The following is an 18,504-nucleotide window of genomic DNA, read 5'->3' as shown; positions in this document are numbered from 1 at the left end:
CGACATTACCTCTCGGCTCCTAAATTCAATTCCACGATTGATGAAGGCCAATACACTGTATGCCTTCTTAACCGTAGAGTCAACCTGCGCAGCAGCTTTGAGTGTCCTATGGACTCGGACCCCAAGATCCCTCTGAACCTCCACACTGCCAAAAGTCTTACCATTAATACTATATTCTGCCATCATATCATATTTGACCTACCAAAATGAACCACTTCACATTTATTTGGGTTGAACATCGCCGCTTCTCAGCCCAGTTTTGCATCCTATCAATGTCCCACTGTAACCTCTGACAGCCCTCTACACTATCCACAACACACCCAACCTTTGTGTCATCAGCAAACTTATTAACCCATCCATCCACTTCCTCATCCAGGTCATCTATATATAAAAAAAATCACAAAGAGTAAGGGTTCCAGAACAGATCCCTGAGGCACTCTATTGTTTATCAACCTCCATGCAGAATATGACCCATCTACAACCACTCTTTGCCTTCTGTGGGCAAGACAGTTCTGGATCCACAAAGCAATGTCCGCTTGGATCCCATACCTCCTTACTTTCTCAATAAATCTTGCATAGGGTACCTTATGAAATGCCTTGCTGAAATCCACATACACTACATCTACTGCTCTTCCTTCATCAATGCGTTTAGTCACATCCTCAAAAAATTCAATCAGGTTCGTAAGGCACGACCTGCCCTTGACAAAGCCATGCAGATTACGCCTAATCATATTATACCTCTCCAAATGTTCATAAATCCTGCCTCTCAGGATCTTCTCCATCAACTTACCAACCACTGAGGTAAGACTTACTGGTCTATAATTTCCTGGGGTAACTCTACTACCTTTCTTGAATAAGGGAACAACGTCTGCAACCCTCCAATCCTCTGGAACCTCTCCCATCTGCATTGATGATGCAAAGATCATCGCCAGAGGCTGAGCAATCTCCTCCCTCGCCTTCCACAGTAGCCTGGGGTACATCTCATCCAGTCCTAGCAACTTATCCAACTTGATGCTTTCCAAAAGCTCCAGCACATCCTCTTCCTTAATAACTACATGCTCAAGCTTTTCAGTCCACTGCAAGTCATCACTACAATCACCAAGATCCTTTTCCAAAGCAAACAATGAAGTATTCATTAAGTACTTCTGCTATTTCCTCCAGTTCCATACACACTTTCCTACTGTCACACTTGATAGGTCCTATTCTCTCACATCTTATCCTCTTGCTCTTCACATACTTGTAGAATGTCTTGGGGTTTTCCTTAATACTGCCCGCCAAGGCCTTCTCATGGTCCCTTCTGGCTCTCCTAATTTCCTTCTTAAGCTCCTTCCTGTTAGCCGTATAATTTTCTAGATCTCTAACATTACTGAGCTCTCTGAACCTTTCGAAAGCTTTTCCTTTTTTTCTTGACTAGATTTACTACAACCTTTGTACGCCACAGTTCCTGTACCCTACCATAACTTCCCTGTCTCATTGGAATGTACCTATACAGAACTCTACACAAATATCCCCTGATCATTTGCCACATTTTCTTCCGTACTTTTCCCTAAGAACATCTTTTCCCAATTTAAGCTTCCATTCCTGCCTGATAGCCTCATAAGTCCCCTTACTCCAATTAAATGCTTTTCCAACTTGTCTGTTCCTATCTCTCTCCAATGTTATTGTAAAGGAGATAGAATTATAATCACTATCTCCAAAATGCTCTCCCACTGAGAGATCTGACACCTGACCAGGTTCATTTCCCAATACCAAATCAAGTACAGTCTCTCCTCTTGTAGGCTTATCTACATTTTGTATCATGAAACCTTCCTGAACACAGCTAACAAACTCCACCCCATCTAAACTCCTTGGTCTAGGCAGATGCCAACTGATATTTGGGAAATTAAAATCTCCCACCATGACAACTCTGTTATTGTTACACCTTTCAAGGATCTGTTTCCCTATCTGCTCCTCGATATCCCTGTTACTATTGGGCGGCCTATAAAAAACACCCAGCAGAGTTAGTGACCCCTTCCTGTTCCTAACCTCCACCCACAGAGACTCCATATACAATCCCTCCATGACGTCCACCTTTCTGCAGCCATTACACTATCTATGATCAACTGCCACGTCCCCACCTCTTTTGGCTCCGTCCCTGTCCTTTCTGAAACATCTAAAACCCGACACTTGAATTAACCATTCCCTGAGCCATCCAAGTCCCTGTAATGGCCACCACATCATACCTCCAAGTAATGATCCATGCTCTAAACTCATCCGCTTTGTTCACAATACCCCTTGCATTAAAATAGACACATCTCAAACCGTCGGTCTGAGCGCATCCTTTCTCCATCACCTGCCTATCCTCCCTCACACACAGTCTCCAAGCTTTCTCTATTTGTGAGCCAACCTCCTCTTCCCCAGTCTCTTTAGTTCGGTTCCCACCCCCCAACAGTTCTAGTTTAAACTCTCCCCAGTACCCTTAGCAAACCTCCCCGCCAGGATGTTGGTCCCACTGGGATTCAAGTGCAACCCGTCCCTTTTGTACAGGTCACACCTGCTCCAAAATAGGTCCCAATGATCCAGAAATCTGATAATGATAAACTGATAAAGGTCACCATGGCCTTTCTTTAATTCCTAAATGATAATTAATGTTGTGGATTATTTTTTCCTTATTCAATCATAGGATGTGGACATTACTGGCTAGGCTGATTGCCCACGACTTGGTCCTGGATATAACTCCTAACCTTCCAGAGAAATAGAGTTATGTACATTCGCTGGTTTAACATACACAGCCTATACTATGAAAGGACAGTCAGCTTCCTTGTCACCATAACTTGAACTTATATTACTTAGTTGCCATGATCTGATATCTCAATTAGCATTCCAGATTCTGGTTACTAAGTCAATAATACAACAATTACTTTACTGTAGACATTGTTTCTAGACTCAATTATCTCACCACACCTCTCCCCAAGAAGCATTGAACGTTTTTAAACCAGGTATTACCTCTTCAATGGGTATATGTTTAACCAATCCACTGACAACAGTTCTTGGATTTGTTTCACCAACATCAACTTCTTCCACATACAGTGAGTCAGCATCAGGGTGCTTTTTAGCAGTGATGATACGTCCAATGCGTAGGTCTAAACGAGAAACGTCGATTGGTTTGGAATCATCGCCACCTCCCGTTGTCTGTTTCTTCTCTTTCTTTTCTCCTGCAAATATAAAAGAATCAATGGTAGAACATTTCAAGAAGTATGTTTCTATTAGTAACATATGGGGGGGGGGGGGGGCATCTGCTTTCATTCAAAATAACAGTCTGCAATTTACAAAACAGTTTGAGATGTGCAACATCTTCTGCCGTAAAACAGTTAAAGAAAGCAGTACTGAAATGAGAGGATAGAGTCTTTTTTTAAGGTTATGAATCTCATTGCAGTAATACTGCATTATTCAACAATAAGCTTGTATGTTGTAGGACTAGGAACAATTTCAAAAGTCCTTTTGAAAAACTAAAAAATACACTAAGCTTGCAAAAAAAAGCATGAAATCAACTCTACAAGGACAATCTTAAAACTGTCCACCAACTATACAGTACATCCTAATGCTCTAATTGAAGACAGTCCGTCTCTGACCACCAAATAGATTAAGCCCATTGAGATAACTGTAACCAAGCCCTGAACAGATCTGAGTCACTGTGGCTTTTGTGCTTCAACAAAAATTAAACATGCTTTTAAAATTATACATGAACCACCAAGGCTCATCAATAAAATCTTACAACCACTGAAAGTTTTACAAGGTACAAGGTTCAACCATGATATAATAGAAAGCCAAGGGAAGAACTGTTCTACCGTGTCATTACATAAGGAGAAAGATGCTGGGCTCTGCATCCAAATTTGAGAATAATATTAAAGTAAAAAAACCTTGGGTTCAGGAAGGATTTCAAACATTTTAAAAACCTACCCATAATGTTACAAAAACCTCTCAGAAGTACCATTATGTCAAGATTTGGTTTTTCCAATCAGTGTTGACCATTTTCACCATCCAAAAAACCACTAATTTGGATGCAATTAACAAAATGTGAAATTCTCCACCAAACTATTGACTTCTTTGAAAGCTCCCAATTTCTCAGTGGGTACACAAAACATCAGTTGTGGACATCTTTACAGTAAAATGCTGGTAGTAAAATACTTAAAATAACTAGTAGATCTTACATTCTTCGAAATAGTTCAGTGTGGAGATATGACACTTTACGCCACAGTGGGACATGCTGCATAAAATGCACAATCTTGAATCAAAGGAGGAAACTTCCAGGAGAAAAAATGCTTCAAGAACATTCTCAAAGTTCTCATAAAAAATACGATACCTTCACTGAAGCATGGTAAACAGCAGCCCTTTACCTCAGAATTGAAGAGCAGCATCTGGAAAGGTCATAAGCACAAAGGGGCCATGTGCAAACTGTTGAATAAACACAACATCCCACTTGCCCCAATCCATTAAGCCCCTGGATCAAAATACAGAAGAAATTTGAAAGGAAGGGCAAAATATCTGGAAGTCGCCTATTGGCACAGAAGAACTGTCAGTCTGAATATGAATCTTGGTTCAGAATCAAATCCCAGGGTGGTTTTGCTTTGTCAAAAGAGAAATGATTCTGGGTTTGCTATTATTGAAAATAACTTGTTATAATCAGTAGGTCATAGACACAGATATGGACTGCTATGAAGACATGAAATTAATTTGTCAGCTTGCTTGACCAAAATGGAAGAGCACCTTTTGTTTTAATTACAATTTTTCAATTGTTTTTAAAGATTTGCTATTTGGACCTCTGCAATTTATCAGGCAATAGTCATTAAGGCGGCCCACATTATTCTTCTTAGGCACTGGTATAATTGTTGCCTTTTTGAAGCAAGTGGGAACTTCCGCTCATAGCAGTGAGAGGCTGAAGATGTCCTTGAATACTCCTGCTAGTTGCTTGGCACAGGTTTTCAGAGCCTTACCAGGTACTCCACTTGGACCTTCTGCCTTGTGAGGGTTCACTCTCTTTAAAGACAGCCTAACATCAGCCTCTGAGACAAGAGATCATAGGGTCATCATGTGCAGCAGGGATCTTCACAGCTGTAGTTGTGTTCTCCCTTTCAAAGCAGGCATAGAGGGCGCTGAGTTCATCTGGTAGAGAAGCATCGCTGCCATTCATGCTATTTGGTTTCATTTTGTGGAAATTAATGTCTTGCAAACCCTGCCAGAGTTGCCGTGCATCTGATGTCGCCTCCAACCTTGTTCAAAATTGTCTCTTCACCCTTGAAATACCCCTCCGGAAATTATAACTGGTTTTCTGATACAGGCCTGGGTTGCCAGACTTGAAAGCCACAGATCTAGCCTTCAGCAGATGACATACCTCCTGGTTCATCCACCCACAGCTTTTGGTTTGGGAATGTACAGTAAAGTCTTCGTAGGCACGCACTCATCCACACAGGTTTTAATGAAGTTGGTAATGAAGCTGGTTCGCAGATGAATCCCTGAATAAAGTCCAGTCCTCCAATTCAAAGCAGTCCTGTAGGCGCTGTTGTGCTTCCTTTGTCCACACCTTCTTGGTCCTCACTACCGGTGCTGCAGTCTTCAGTCTCTGCCTATACTCAGGGAGTAGAAGTACAGCTAAGTGATCAGACTTCCCAAAGTGAGGCGTGAAATAGCACGGTAGGCATTCTTGATGGTGGTGTACAATGGTCCAGTGTGTTGTTTCCTCTGGCATTGCAAGTGATCTGTTGATGGTAATTGCTTAGTGATTTTTTTCAGACTGGCCTGGTTAAAACCTCCCAAAACGATGGTGAAGGTGTTAGGATGCGCTGTTTCGTGCAATGCTGATCCCATTGCTCAGATCCTGCTTGACACTGGTCCGAGGTGGAATGTAAACTGCTACCAGAATGACCCCAGAGAACTCCTGTGGTAGGTAAAAAGGATGGCACTTTACTGCTGGTTTTTTCAGGTCTGGTGAACAGAATTGGGACAGCACTGATATATTTGTGCATTAAGAAGAGTTGATGACGAGGCATACTCCCCCATTGCAGGTTGATAGGGTAGTTAAGAAAGCCTTAGGGATGCTAGGTTTCATTAACAGGGAGATTGAGTTCAAGAGTAGAGAGGTCATGTTGCAACTCTACAAATCTCTGGTGAGACTGCACTTAAGAGTATTGTGTTCAATTCTGGACACCTCATTATAGGAAGGATGTGGAAGCTATGGAGAGGGTGCAGAGGAGATTTACCAGGATGTTGCCTGGATTGGAGAACAAGTCATACGAAGCAAGGTTAGCAGAGCTGGGACTTTTCTCTTTGGAGCATAGAAGAATGAGAGGGGACTTGATAGAGGTCTACAAGATTATGAGAGGCATAGATAGGGTGGATAGTTAGTACCTGTTTCCCAGGGCACCAATAGCAAACACCAGAGGGCATATGTACAAAATTAAGGGAGGGAAGTTTAGGGGAGACATCAGGGGTAAGTTTTTTTTTATTACACAGAGGGTTGTGAGTGCCTGGAATGACTTGCCAGGGATGGTGGTGGGAGCTAAAACATTAGAGGTATTTAAGAGCCTCTTGGACAGGCACATGGATGAAAGAAAAATTGAGGGTTATGGGGTAGTGTGGGTTTAGTACTTTTTTTAAGGATTATATGGGTCGGCACAACATGGAGAGCTGAAGGGCCTGTACTGTGCTGTAGTGTTCAATGGTTCTATCGCTGCTTTTGAGAGACTCTATAGATCTATCCTGACAGTACATAGTAAACCTGTCAACGTGGATCGCTGCACCTGGTAGGGAACGAGTTAATCAGGATTCCATGAAACAAAGGACACATGCGGTCCTAATGTCCCTGATTCAGCACACTAGCTCTGAGATCATCGATTTTATTCGTCAAGTTCACCAGCAAGATAGGCGGTATAGGGAGTTTAAAACCCCATTTCCTTATACGCACTTGTAGCCCCGATCTACACCTGCGTCTCCTCTGAGGTGTCCTCCGTGGGCACCTCCGACCACAATCGGTGTTGTTTCCTTTGGATTTAAGCAGCGATAGTTCATTAAGATATCCTTGTTGACTGTACTGACCTTGGAAGCTGAAACAGGAATATTTAATCATATCCATTGAGAGTACTACTGCTACTCGAGTCGCGCCTAGGCACCCTGGAAGTACCTCATCAGCTTCAAACTTCCCCTGCAACTCATGTCCTCAAGTCCTGGCAATATCCTTGTAAATATTCTCTGTACTCTTTCAATCTTATTGTTATCTTTCCTGTAAGCAGGTGACCAGAACAGAATTGCACACAATACTTGTATTATTTAGGGTTTAACTACCTTTTTTATCTTGTTTCTTGTCTGGTTTATCTTTCTTTTTCTTGTCTTCATTCACTTCTGATGTTTTTGTATTTGCATTTGCCGTAGTCACTTGGGTTTGTGGAGGCAAACATGTTGCAGGAGTGGACTGAACTGAAGTCTCTGTTGGATGTGGAATTTGTTTCACTGGAAAACAAAACATTTTGATATTGGAGGTTAAAACAACTTTTAGCTGCACACTTTCACCCTATAACCTTTTATAAAAAAAAGTCTGGCTAATTGAAAAACAATCAGAGAGTTATTCTATTTTCAAATAAGTCTTATAATAGTATATTTTAATGTTAAAAAAGCAACAATTGGTGTGCTGAGCCATTGAAAATTAAAAGATGTTTTACCTATTCAAAATAACTAAAGCGATCATAGCTGTAGTTTAATTAACAAACTTCATTTACCTCAACTGGATACCTTCACTCGCCTGAACACTGAAATTATTGTGCAACCTATGGACTCACACTCTACAACTCATGTTCTCAGTATTATTTACTTACTTATTTATTATTTTTATGTATTTGCACAATTTGTCTTCTTTTACACATTGGTTGTTTGTCAGTCTATGTGTATAGTATTTTATTGATTCCATTTCATTTCTTCATTTTACTGTGCATGCCTACAAGAAACTGAATTTCAGGGTAGTATATGGTGACTTACAGTGTGTGTAAGTTGATAACAAATTTATTTTGAACTTTTGAACCAGGAAGTACCTTTTAGGCTGCATTCCATTAAAAGTTGTACCCTATTAACAAAAGCACTAGGGGCTTTAGGAAAGAGTGATAGAACTGGAGGCAACTGCAGATAATTGATATGGAAGGAGAGAGTCAGTCAATTTTCCAAATTAACATTGAAGGTGCGCCACTCTTTATACTTACACCAATTCATATAAAACTAGTTGTGAAAATTGCATTCAAGAGTGATAAACAAAATTAGAATAATCAAAGCTGAACCAATCTAGAGTAACAAAGACCTAAATTACCCAAGAGTTCTTGAGCAGAGTCCCAAAAGAGCAAAGCATGGAATAATTAGACTATCCCAGCAATTAAGTATTGGTCTAAACCTTACAGTGCAGTTAAGATCACCAGGCTCGATCTGCATTCTGACAAAAGGACTAAGTGTGCTGCAGAAATTCAGTATGGTTACCTACTGGCATCCATTCAATGTCAATTAGAATTAGGCAACAAATATCAGGGTTTGTAAAGAATTGAAATAATTTGAGCTTAAACCTTAACTTCTGAAAGAACGTATGTAAAAATAGTAAGTGAACAAGGGAAAAAAGAGTTACTTTGTCTTTCAAAAAAAAAATTTCAAGGAGAAGATGAAGAACAACAAATTCAGGAGGTACCATCTTAATGAAAAGATGCCATCAGATATACATTATAGGACAGGAATAAAACCTGCCACCGGTTCCGATAAGTTGCTTGTTAACTGAAAGACAAATCCAAGTAGGAAAACATTATCTGTATGGAAAAGGCAGCAACATCCCCAACAATCATAGTTAGTACAGTGGCTTATATGAATCAATAGTGACAAAAGCAGGTGATTCAATACTTCAGGATATCACTGAGAGTCAGAGAATCCAAATGATAAGAAACAAAAGCATTGCACAAGTTAAAAGAAAAAGACCTGTGAAATTAACCAAATTGCCAGAAAAATCAAGAGATATGAAAGTCCATTAATAGTTTATTCAGGTTATTTAAGCTGGTAAGTGGTTCTTATTATATCTGATGTTATTAAGCCTGAATTTATACCTTAACAATTATAGTATAAAAGCAGATCAAAAACAAGCATAGGTTTTGGAATTAGGCAGCAACCTATGAAAAGAGAAGTAGTTAAAGTTTCAGGTCTACGACAGGGACAGGGAAAAAAATGAAAACAAGTTAGGTTTCAGAGGCAGCAAAGGCATGAAATACATCCCTGAAAGGGAAACCAAATGATATAGCGGTAGGATTAGCAGTTAGAATCAGAGGATGCTCCATTGTCTGGGAGAAAATATTTCCATTTCCTGAATGGTTTTAGTGAAATATATGTTTTTTTAAAACAATCCACTTCCATACAATTTTAACAGTCCCTAATTCAGTTTTTTGAACTTGAATTCCCCAGCTGTCATGGGATACAAACAGGTGTTCCTTAATAAAAAGGCAGAACTCTGGTTGGTCAGTTTATTGACTTAACTACCATGTCAACCTACCATTACTTGATAAACTTATGAATTTCTTTGAATCCTTTGAGTCTGTTACATAATTTATTAAGATCAACGCTGATCAAAAACAACCTTCCAAGTGAGAAGAATTGCTTGTTCCCACTCTCTCTCTCTGTCCAATGGTGATAGTGCCATTTTACAGAACTATCACCATATCCCTTGATTGTCTTAATATCCAAAATCTGGCTTGAATGAAATTAGTGCTCAAGCCTCCATAGTTCTCCAGGGTAAAGCATTCTAGTTCACTGACTAAAGTAATGTCATTGAAAGTCATACAGCATGAAAACAGGCCCTTTAGCTCATGTTGACCTTTAAAGACCAATTTACACCAATCCTGTTTCTGTTCTCTCCACATTCCCATCAATTTCTTCCACCACCCCACGATTCTACCAGACCCCACACATCCAAGGATTAGAGATTGAATAACCTACCAAACCACCTGCCTTTGGGTTGTGCAGGAAAACAGTATACCTGGAGGAAATCCACACAATCAGAGCAGGAACATGCCAATCTGCAGACAACATTACATCAGGCTTGAATACAGGTCACTGGGGTTATAAGGTAGCAATTCCTTTACTGAGTTCTCAAAAGCCTACCTCCTGATCTCATACTATGCTCTCTAGTCCTAGACTCCTTAGCCATGACTTGCCCTCAGATTCTTAAATTCTAATTCCTTTAAGTTTTAATGAGATCTTCTCTTCTTCTTTCAAATCCTAGGGAATAGTTCAATTTACAAAATCTCTCATCACAGAGCAAATCAGAATTTTTACTACATTCCTTCTAAGTAAGGGGCATCCTACCTCACATAGACCAAAACTATACATAATATTTCAGGTGTGCTCTCACCAAGGGCCTATATAATTGCAATAGACTTCTTTATTCCCAGAATCAAACTCTTGTTATGAAGTTTGAGATACGATTTCCATCCCCCTCCAATCAATGCTGTATCTGCATTTTGTCCCTCAAATTTAACATACCAAAGACTTTTACAGCATCTTTGTCCTTTATACTCTCCTTTTTTGTTTAGTTCTTCAAAATCCAAGACATCACACTTTTTCACATCATAGTCTATCTGCCATATTCTCTCCCCAGCATTGTCTCTACCTTCTGAAGCAAATTTATTCCCTACACCATACTCACAAGTTGTGCTTCTAGCTTAGTATTGCAAGTATATGTTGAAACATGTCATTTGGCGTCTTCGGGTACACTGAAATAGATTGATTACAGCTAGGTTTCAAGCACCACACCACACCCTACTAGACGCAACCTTCCAAGTGGGAAGAAATGCTTGCTCAGACTTTGTTAACTAATCTCCTGTGCGAGACTTTCAAGTGCCTTCAGAAAATCCAAACGGAACATATTCACAGGCTATCTTTTCTCAATTCTAGTCACAACTTCCCATATCATGAGATAATTTGGAATGGAAAAACAAAGATTTAAGAACAGTTTAAGAAAGAATTTTGTACATTCAAGCAGTTTTTTGACTGTTTATCTGTGAAACCGCTAAGCATTTTGAAACGGACATAAAACACAAAATATTGCAGATGTTGGAATCTGAAGCAACATAACAATATGCTGCCTGAGTACCTGGATTCCTTCAGGTGTTTTCTGTGTTAAAAGAAAATATACTATTTAATTTAGTAAGAAGACAGAACAGATGTGCAAACAAACACTGGGAGATTCTGCAGATGCCAGAAATCCAGAGTTACTCAGAGTTACTGAGTTACTGGAGGGACTCAGCAGGTCAGGCAGCATCTATGGAAATGAATAAACAATTGACCATTTGGTGAAATGCAGGTATAGCATTTCTGTTGTCTGCAGATACACAGTGACAGATATTAGATCAGATGCACTATGGCTTTTGATGTTTTCTATGTTTGAATCTGAAAACCACATTTTTCTTCTTCATCACTAACAAAGACAGAGTACATCCACATTTCAAATACAATTCAGCAACATAACCCTAGATACCTCATTAATGTTCTTTTCTTTCCCCAGATATAAAAATAAAGCAAGTAATGGATCAATGATGTGGCATGATAGGCTATTCTATTTTTGTTCTAAAGTGGAATTACTGAAGTGTGATTAAGTCAAGAAACCCAGTCATCCACACCTGCCAGAGGCTGAATATTGGAATGAAGCCATTGCTATGGTTTAACAATGTTCTTGATGGGGTAATTTGGAATTAAGCCAATGTGGTTTAGGAATCACAATTACATTTTGAAAACAGGATAATAAATTGGCAAAATAAATTACCTTTAAAATTCATAATTTCTTCAAAATGTTATTTTAAGGTTGATATGCCAGCAGATGTAAAACCTAATTGCACATAGCTTGTCACTGCAATATTTTAAAACACCACAATGGCAATTAGTGGATGAAAACAATAGATGAAATTTGTATCCCCCTTAATTTTAGTCAGATTTATCACCGTCAATTTAAATCAATCAAGTGATTGACAAAAAATGCTGATAATACAAGTTGTGATATAAACAATAATGATGAATTTACTTTTTTCAAGGTGCTATGTATGGTCTTATAGAAAGGCAAAACGGGTGCAAGGAACTGAAAGAACTATTCCAGGTTCTATTTCTTATGTTCTGTATTTAATTTGTCATAATTTGGTAAACTTATTCTGACACACTATCTCTAGATAATCTTGTGGCAAGGAGAAAGAAACACAAATCAACTGAAGGAGAAAAATAAATCACTTAGGTAATTCTCCATTATCCTTTTCAAAGGTAATCAAAGTTCCAGGAAAATATGCAAATTTGCAATATTAAATCGATAAAATACATAGTTAATAAATTCAACTTTCATAATCAATTTCATTTTTCCAAATATTTTGCATGTGTGCTTATGGTGGTAATTTCCTTGACGGCACAAAGACCTACCTCCATTACGGATCTCAGCTTCAATGAGATTCTGCTTTAAATCTTCAATTTCCTTCTTTAACTTAGCATTTTCAACCCGAAGTCGCTTTTCTTCTCTTTGGGATGCCTGTAGGACTTATTTGCCAAAGAAAGATTAACAGAAAATAATTGATATACACAAAGTGAAGATCAATTAGAAAGGATACATTATTCTCTCCTTCAGAAAGTTTCAGAAAATCAATCCAATGAAGGCACAAAGGCCATTACTTTCAGCATGTGCTACAGTTTGAAGTCCTGTACCCTTGGGATTTGAAGGGGTCCAGATCAGAGAAAATGTTCTGATAAACACCTAACCTTAAACCTACATAAAACAAGCCTAACTCCTTGGCTAGTCTGTTCACTCGGCCCATCCCCTAAATTGCTCCTGCCATGAACTGGTAACTGCAAGATAATTAAGGCTACATCCACACTAGACCGGATAATTTTGAAAACACCGTTTTTGCATAAAAACGATAGGTGTCCACACTACGCATTTTTAAAAATATCTCTATCCACATTGAAACGGAGATTTCGGTGAATCTCCTACTGGGCATGCACAGGACACATCTACCGAAAAACAAGCGGCATGTTTGGTGTCAAATCTCGCTGTGAAAGTGCGCGTTTGTGTAGTTACAGACTAGAAAAACTTAAAACGACGGACAGCTGTTGACTCTCGCGCAGGAGAACTTAAAAATAGAAAAAAAAACAAATACTGGAGCATATGGAGGCAACCGACGGGGAGTTTACGGACAGATTGGCCTGGCTGACGACAAACATTGAAATACTGACTAACTCTGTTGCATTAATAAAACACCTTGTTAAATGTATAAAACATGTCTGCATCAGTATTATCTTGTATTTCCATACAATGTTACTAGGCTGTTACACGTCTATTGTCAGAGAAGTACTTGCATAAATAGGTAAACCATCTTCATACAAGGACAAAACAGGGCAAAGTGAGTATACTTATTTATTCTGTAAGTTATGGGTCAAAGTACTTGGTGAGTAAATTTCCAACTCTTCTGGCTTCAGTCTCGTTGCCGTTTGTTCTGAAATTGTTAGGTTACGTTCAAGAAAACAATGAAATAGCGCGCTGCCGTCTGACAGCGTTTTCAGAAGTCTCCGGTTACCCCATCCACACTGATCTGCCCAAGCAGCATTTTCAAAAATATCCACCCTGGAAAGCGTTTCTGAAAAGCTCCGGTTTCGGGGGACGAAAATGCCGTTTTAGTGTGGACGGAGGGTAAAAATGAAGAGAAAAAGCTTCTGTTACAGATTTATCCGGCATAGTGTGGACGTAGCCCAAGAGACTAATTTTGGAAGCAAATCGCTTAAGTGGCCTCCTGCTGTGAGCCAGCAACTTGCAGGATGTTGTCTTAATAAACCAGTTCAGTTCTTTACATACATTCCCAATCTCCTAAACATGGGAATCAACACCTCCCTTTCCAACTGGATACTTGACATCCTAACTGACAGATTACAATTAGTTAGGATAGGCATCAGCAGCAACAAAATGATCATTCTCAACATGGGTGCCCCTCAGCCTGCTACTCTATCATACACCCATGACAGTGTGGCCACATTGTGCTCCATTTCCACTTACACGTTTGCAGATGATACCATGATAATGTAATGGATCTCAACTAATGAAGAGACTGAGTACAGAAAGGAGATGGAGAGCCTAGTGACATGGTGTCATGATAACAACCTTTCCCTCAATTTCAGCAAAACAAAAGAGCTGATCATAACTTCAGGAAGGGCGAGGGGGAGCAGTGCACTTCTGTTTATATCAAGAGTGCTAGGATCGAGAGTTGAGAGCATCACCAACATCACAACAGCATGTCCTCAAAGTTCAAAGTAAATTTATTATCAAAGTATATTTGGCACCACATACAACCCTGACATTCACTTCCTTGCAGGCATACTCAATAAATCCAATAACCATAGTAGAATCAATGAAAGACTGCACCAACTGGGTAAAAAACCAGTGTGTAAAAGACAACAAACTGTGTGAAGAGTGTTAAGGTCCACAGTTTTGATTCCTGTGGATGTCACGTGGCACTATTTTTGTTTACTAAGTGTGATATATCTATGGTCTTGTTTTGCTGGAAGCTTGTAGTTTCGATTCCTGTGGGCGTCACGTGATCGTAGTTTTGCTTTGCTGGGAATCCGCAGTTTCGTTTCTATAAGCTTCACTTGATGACGTATACCAACGGTATAAAAAGAAAAACACAGACCGATTGTTAGAGATTGGGCAGTCGCTTGGTAAGGAGTCGTTAAGGAATCAACGGGAAGAGAGAGAGAGTGTGAAGATTGTAGGCTTCGAACGAACCCAAAGGACTGGGTTAGCTGGCAGCACTTTGTGCATTTCGAAATTTCGTAAAATCCATACGTGGGTTGTGGCACATACTTTTGGTTAACCCCTGCATGGTCTCCAGTGTTGTGTGGTGACCATTTCGGCAAAAGGGACATTCCCTGTCAGTTACTCTGTGAAATCTCGCTCTTCTTGGACTCTTCAGAAAAGGTACCCAGTGGCTGCAAACTACGGTAACTGTTTCTTCGAGATCGCTTCTCCGCCGTATTGTGAATCTCCAAGATCGTCTCTTCGTTGCATCGTGAATATACAAGTCTCTCCTCTCACTTATTTCATGAATCACCCGGACTTTTTAAACTGCCACTCTAAGACTGTGCGTAAGACTTTGTTAAAGATTGTTTCTAAGTTTGACTGTTAGGTAGCTATAGACACATAATGCCATTAACTTCTGTTTAAGTTAGTTGTTTGTTTAATTTTCTATACTTCTGCATAAATGTTAATAAATTTAGTTGTTTTGCAATAATTCCCCGACTCCATTCTACATCCATTGTTGCTGGTAAGTAACAAGAGGAAGAGGCAGCAATAAATACTGAGAATATGAGAAGCGAGTCTATAGGTTATGGAAACAGGTCAATGAAGTTTAGTAAAGTTATCCTGTTTGGTTTAACAGCCTGATGGCTGAGGGGTAGCAACTGTTCCTGAACCTGGTGGTGTGAGTCTTGAGGTTCTTCCTGATGGCAGTAGTGAGAAGAGGGCATGGCCTGGGCAGTGGGGGTCCCTGACGATGGATGCTGCGTTTCTGGGACAGTGCTCCATGTAGATGCACTCAATGGTTTGAAGGGCTTTACCTATGCTGTATCCACTGCTTTGTAGGATTTTCCATCCCAGGGGATTGCTATTTCCATACCAGGCTGTGATTCAGCCAGTCGATATACTCTCACCCACACACCTATGAAAGTCTGTGAAGATTCAGCATGTCATCTGAAACACTGACCAACTCCTAAGGAAGTAGAAGTGCTATCATGTTTTCCTTGTAAATGCACTTAAGTGCTGAGCCCAGGATAGGTCCTCTTAAATGATAACACCAAGGAATTTAAAGTTGCTGACCTCTGATGAAGACTGGGTCTTGGACCACTGGTTTTTCACTCCTGAGGTCAATAATAAGCTCCTTGGTTTTGTTGACTTCAACAGGTTGTTATGGCACCACTCAGCCAGATTTTTAATCTCCCTCTTATACACTGATTCATCACTACCTTTGATTTGGCCTATGACAGTGATGTTGTAAGCAAACTTGAATATGGCATTGGGCTGTGTTTAGCTACACGGTCATAAGTGTAAAGCATGCAGAGCAGGGGGCAAAGCACACAGCCTTGTGTTGCACCTGTGCTGATGGAGATTGTGTAGGAGATGTTGTTGCCAATCTGAACTGACTGGGTCTGCAAGTGAGGAAATTGAGGATCCAATTGCACAAGTATTGAGGCTAAGGTCTTGAAGCTTACTGATTAGTTTTGAGGAGATTAACATATTGAATCCTGATCCAAACACACAGACACCACAGCCAAGAAAGTTTGCCAGTGCTTTTATTTCATCAGGATGCTGAAGAAATTTGGCATCTCTCTGTTGACCCTCACCAACTTTTAATCGATGCGCCATAGAAAGCATCCGATCTGGATGCATCATGGGCTTGGTATGGAATCTTCTCTGCCTGTGTCTGAAAGAAACTTCAGAGTTGTGGACACAGCTCAACAGATCACGGAAACCAGCCTCCTCTGTATAGACTGTCTACATTCCGCAGTGCTTCGGTAAAGCAGCCAGAATAATCAAAGATGCCACCCACTTTGGACATTCCGTCTTCTCCCATGTCCAACTGGGCAGAAGATAGTAAAAGAAGATACTAAAAGCAAGTACCATCAGGCTCAAGGAAAGCTTCTATCCTGCCGTTAAAAAACTATTGAATGTTCCTGACTATCTTCCCTTACCCACCCAGGCACATCCCAACTTATGGTTTCTCTGTGACTGCTCTTGCATGTGTCAAAGTGATTTTTCATATCCCATTTAAGTTTCCAATCTATGCCAAAACCCTAACATAAAACACAAACTTCTTTGGAGTAATTAAAGCCATTAAAATGGCAAGTTAATTACTCCTCGATCCTTTTTGTGAAAGATACACTAGTTAGTTAAATTTCAGCTGAAATGCTTCAAGAACTGAACTCAGTCGATAAATCAGATTTTAAGCTTTTTTTTTTAAATCGGAAAAAAGTTCCTCCACAAACCTGGTGGCAAATTACATTTATTCTTCTACGCTGCAAGGATAAAGCTAAATAAATAGCAACTACACTACATTAAACATTCTTTTCTGCTACATTAGTGTAGAAAATTTGTTTCCCTATGCTAACATGGTTTAATAAATAAAACTAAGTTGTTAATGATCAAACTGAAGTCCACAGTCTAAAAAAACAAAAAAACCTTCATATTCAAGTGTGACATGAACACCAATCGGTGCCAAGTAACTATCTTGTACTGTGGTCTTAGTACATGGAAACAGCCAAAAATCTGTTTCACTCTGGAATATTAATCATCACAACTTCCAAACATGATTCTTGGCTACATTCCAAACTAAAGCCAGGAACATATCAAATCTGAAATGAATGCATTATTAAGTTTAACGCATTGGGCTAAAAATTCAAAATGTCTTTTTTTCGGTTTTCTCTCCATAAAGTCTTCAAAGTTGCAATTCCTACTGTTATACAGTTCTACAAACATTACCTCTCAGTACCTCAAAGCAAATCACCTTTGAATATTACATTTCACACAACAAACTTTTACAACAATTAGGAGAGATTTCTTAGGTCAGTTTTCATCTTCTTTGACCCCAAGTTTGTCATCCTATTTGACCCCAGTTGCATTTCTCACTGCACATCCCCTCTATCACTAAGGTAATCGATATCTAACCCTGCAACCGTCATTCACATTTACTGTTTTTCAGTTCATCTTGACTCAAAACCACAATCTTCCCGTTGTTAGCTCCAAACTACATTTTAATGCAATCCAGTTCAGAAACTTTTCAACCTGAAACATCTATAGGGCCTTCCCCATAGACATTGCTCGAACACTGCAGACATCCAGTAGATATTTTTTTGGCTCCAATTTCCCACTTTCAGTAAAATGAGCTCAGAGTAAACTTACGCTCTGCACACTAATATCATTGAATTCCATTCACACATCATCCTTGATGACCAACACATCTTTTGACTTTCAAACTGGAAATGGCTCAATTTTAAAATTCTTATCCAAATTTTCAAATCCCTCAACATTTTCACCCCATCTTATTTGCACAACTGTTTCTAACTAACCCTATAATGTTTTGAGATCTTAGTGTTCCCTCCAGCTCCTTGACCTAATATTGTCAGATTTCTTCACTCTTCAAAGCACTGTGTCCAAACTATCAAATCTGCTTCTTAAACTTTTTTGCCTCTTTCATCTTCATTAAGATACATTAAGTTTTTGACCAGTATTCTAGTTATCTGTCAAAATATCTTTGTGACTTGGTACTTCACTCTTTTTGATGATATTCCAGGAAGGGCTTGGGTTATTTTACCCAATTAAAGCTGTTATAAATTACTAACAGTTACTGCTCTTATCCAAGAATTACAGAGGGTGAATTATAAATACCCACTTGAGGAACTGCAGTCAATGACCTGCCACGATTTAGATTCAGAATCAACTAC

At 39.5% G+C, this 18,504-nt stretch overlaps 1 protein-coding gene across 4 annotated transcripts in view; it reads right to left on the bottom strand.

Moving 5' to 3' along the window:
- Positions 1-18,504, bottom strand: part of aimp1a (aminoacyl tRNA synthetase complex interacting multifunctional protein 1a) — a 60,588-nt gene that overhangs the window by 20,239 nt on the left and 21,845 nt on the right. For all 4 annotated transcript variants that reach the window (XM_073042495.1, XM_073042494.1, XM_073042497.1 and 1 more), the window contains exons 3-5: positions 12,445-12,558; positions 7,318-7,482; positions 2,986-3,194 (exon numbers count right to left, since the gene is read on the bottom strand). In XM_073042495.1, coding sequence (XP_072898596.1) covers positions 2,986-3,194; positions 7,318-7,482; positions 12,445-12,558 — 488 coding nt within the window. The remainder of the gene's footprint in view (positions 1-2,985; positions 3,195-7,317; positions 7,483-12,444; positions 12,559-18,504) is intronic.

The sequence above is a fragment of the Hemitrygon akajei genome, chromosome 4 (genome assembly GCF_048418815.1).
Source record: "Hemitrygon akajei chromosome 4, sHemAka1.3, whole genome shotgun sequence".
Taxonomy (NCBI): Eukaryota; Metazoa; Chordata; class Chondrichthyes; order Myliobatiformes; family Dasyatidae; genus Hemitrygon; species Hemitrygon akajei.
This window is presented reverse-complemented; position numbering and strand designations above follow the sequence as displayed.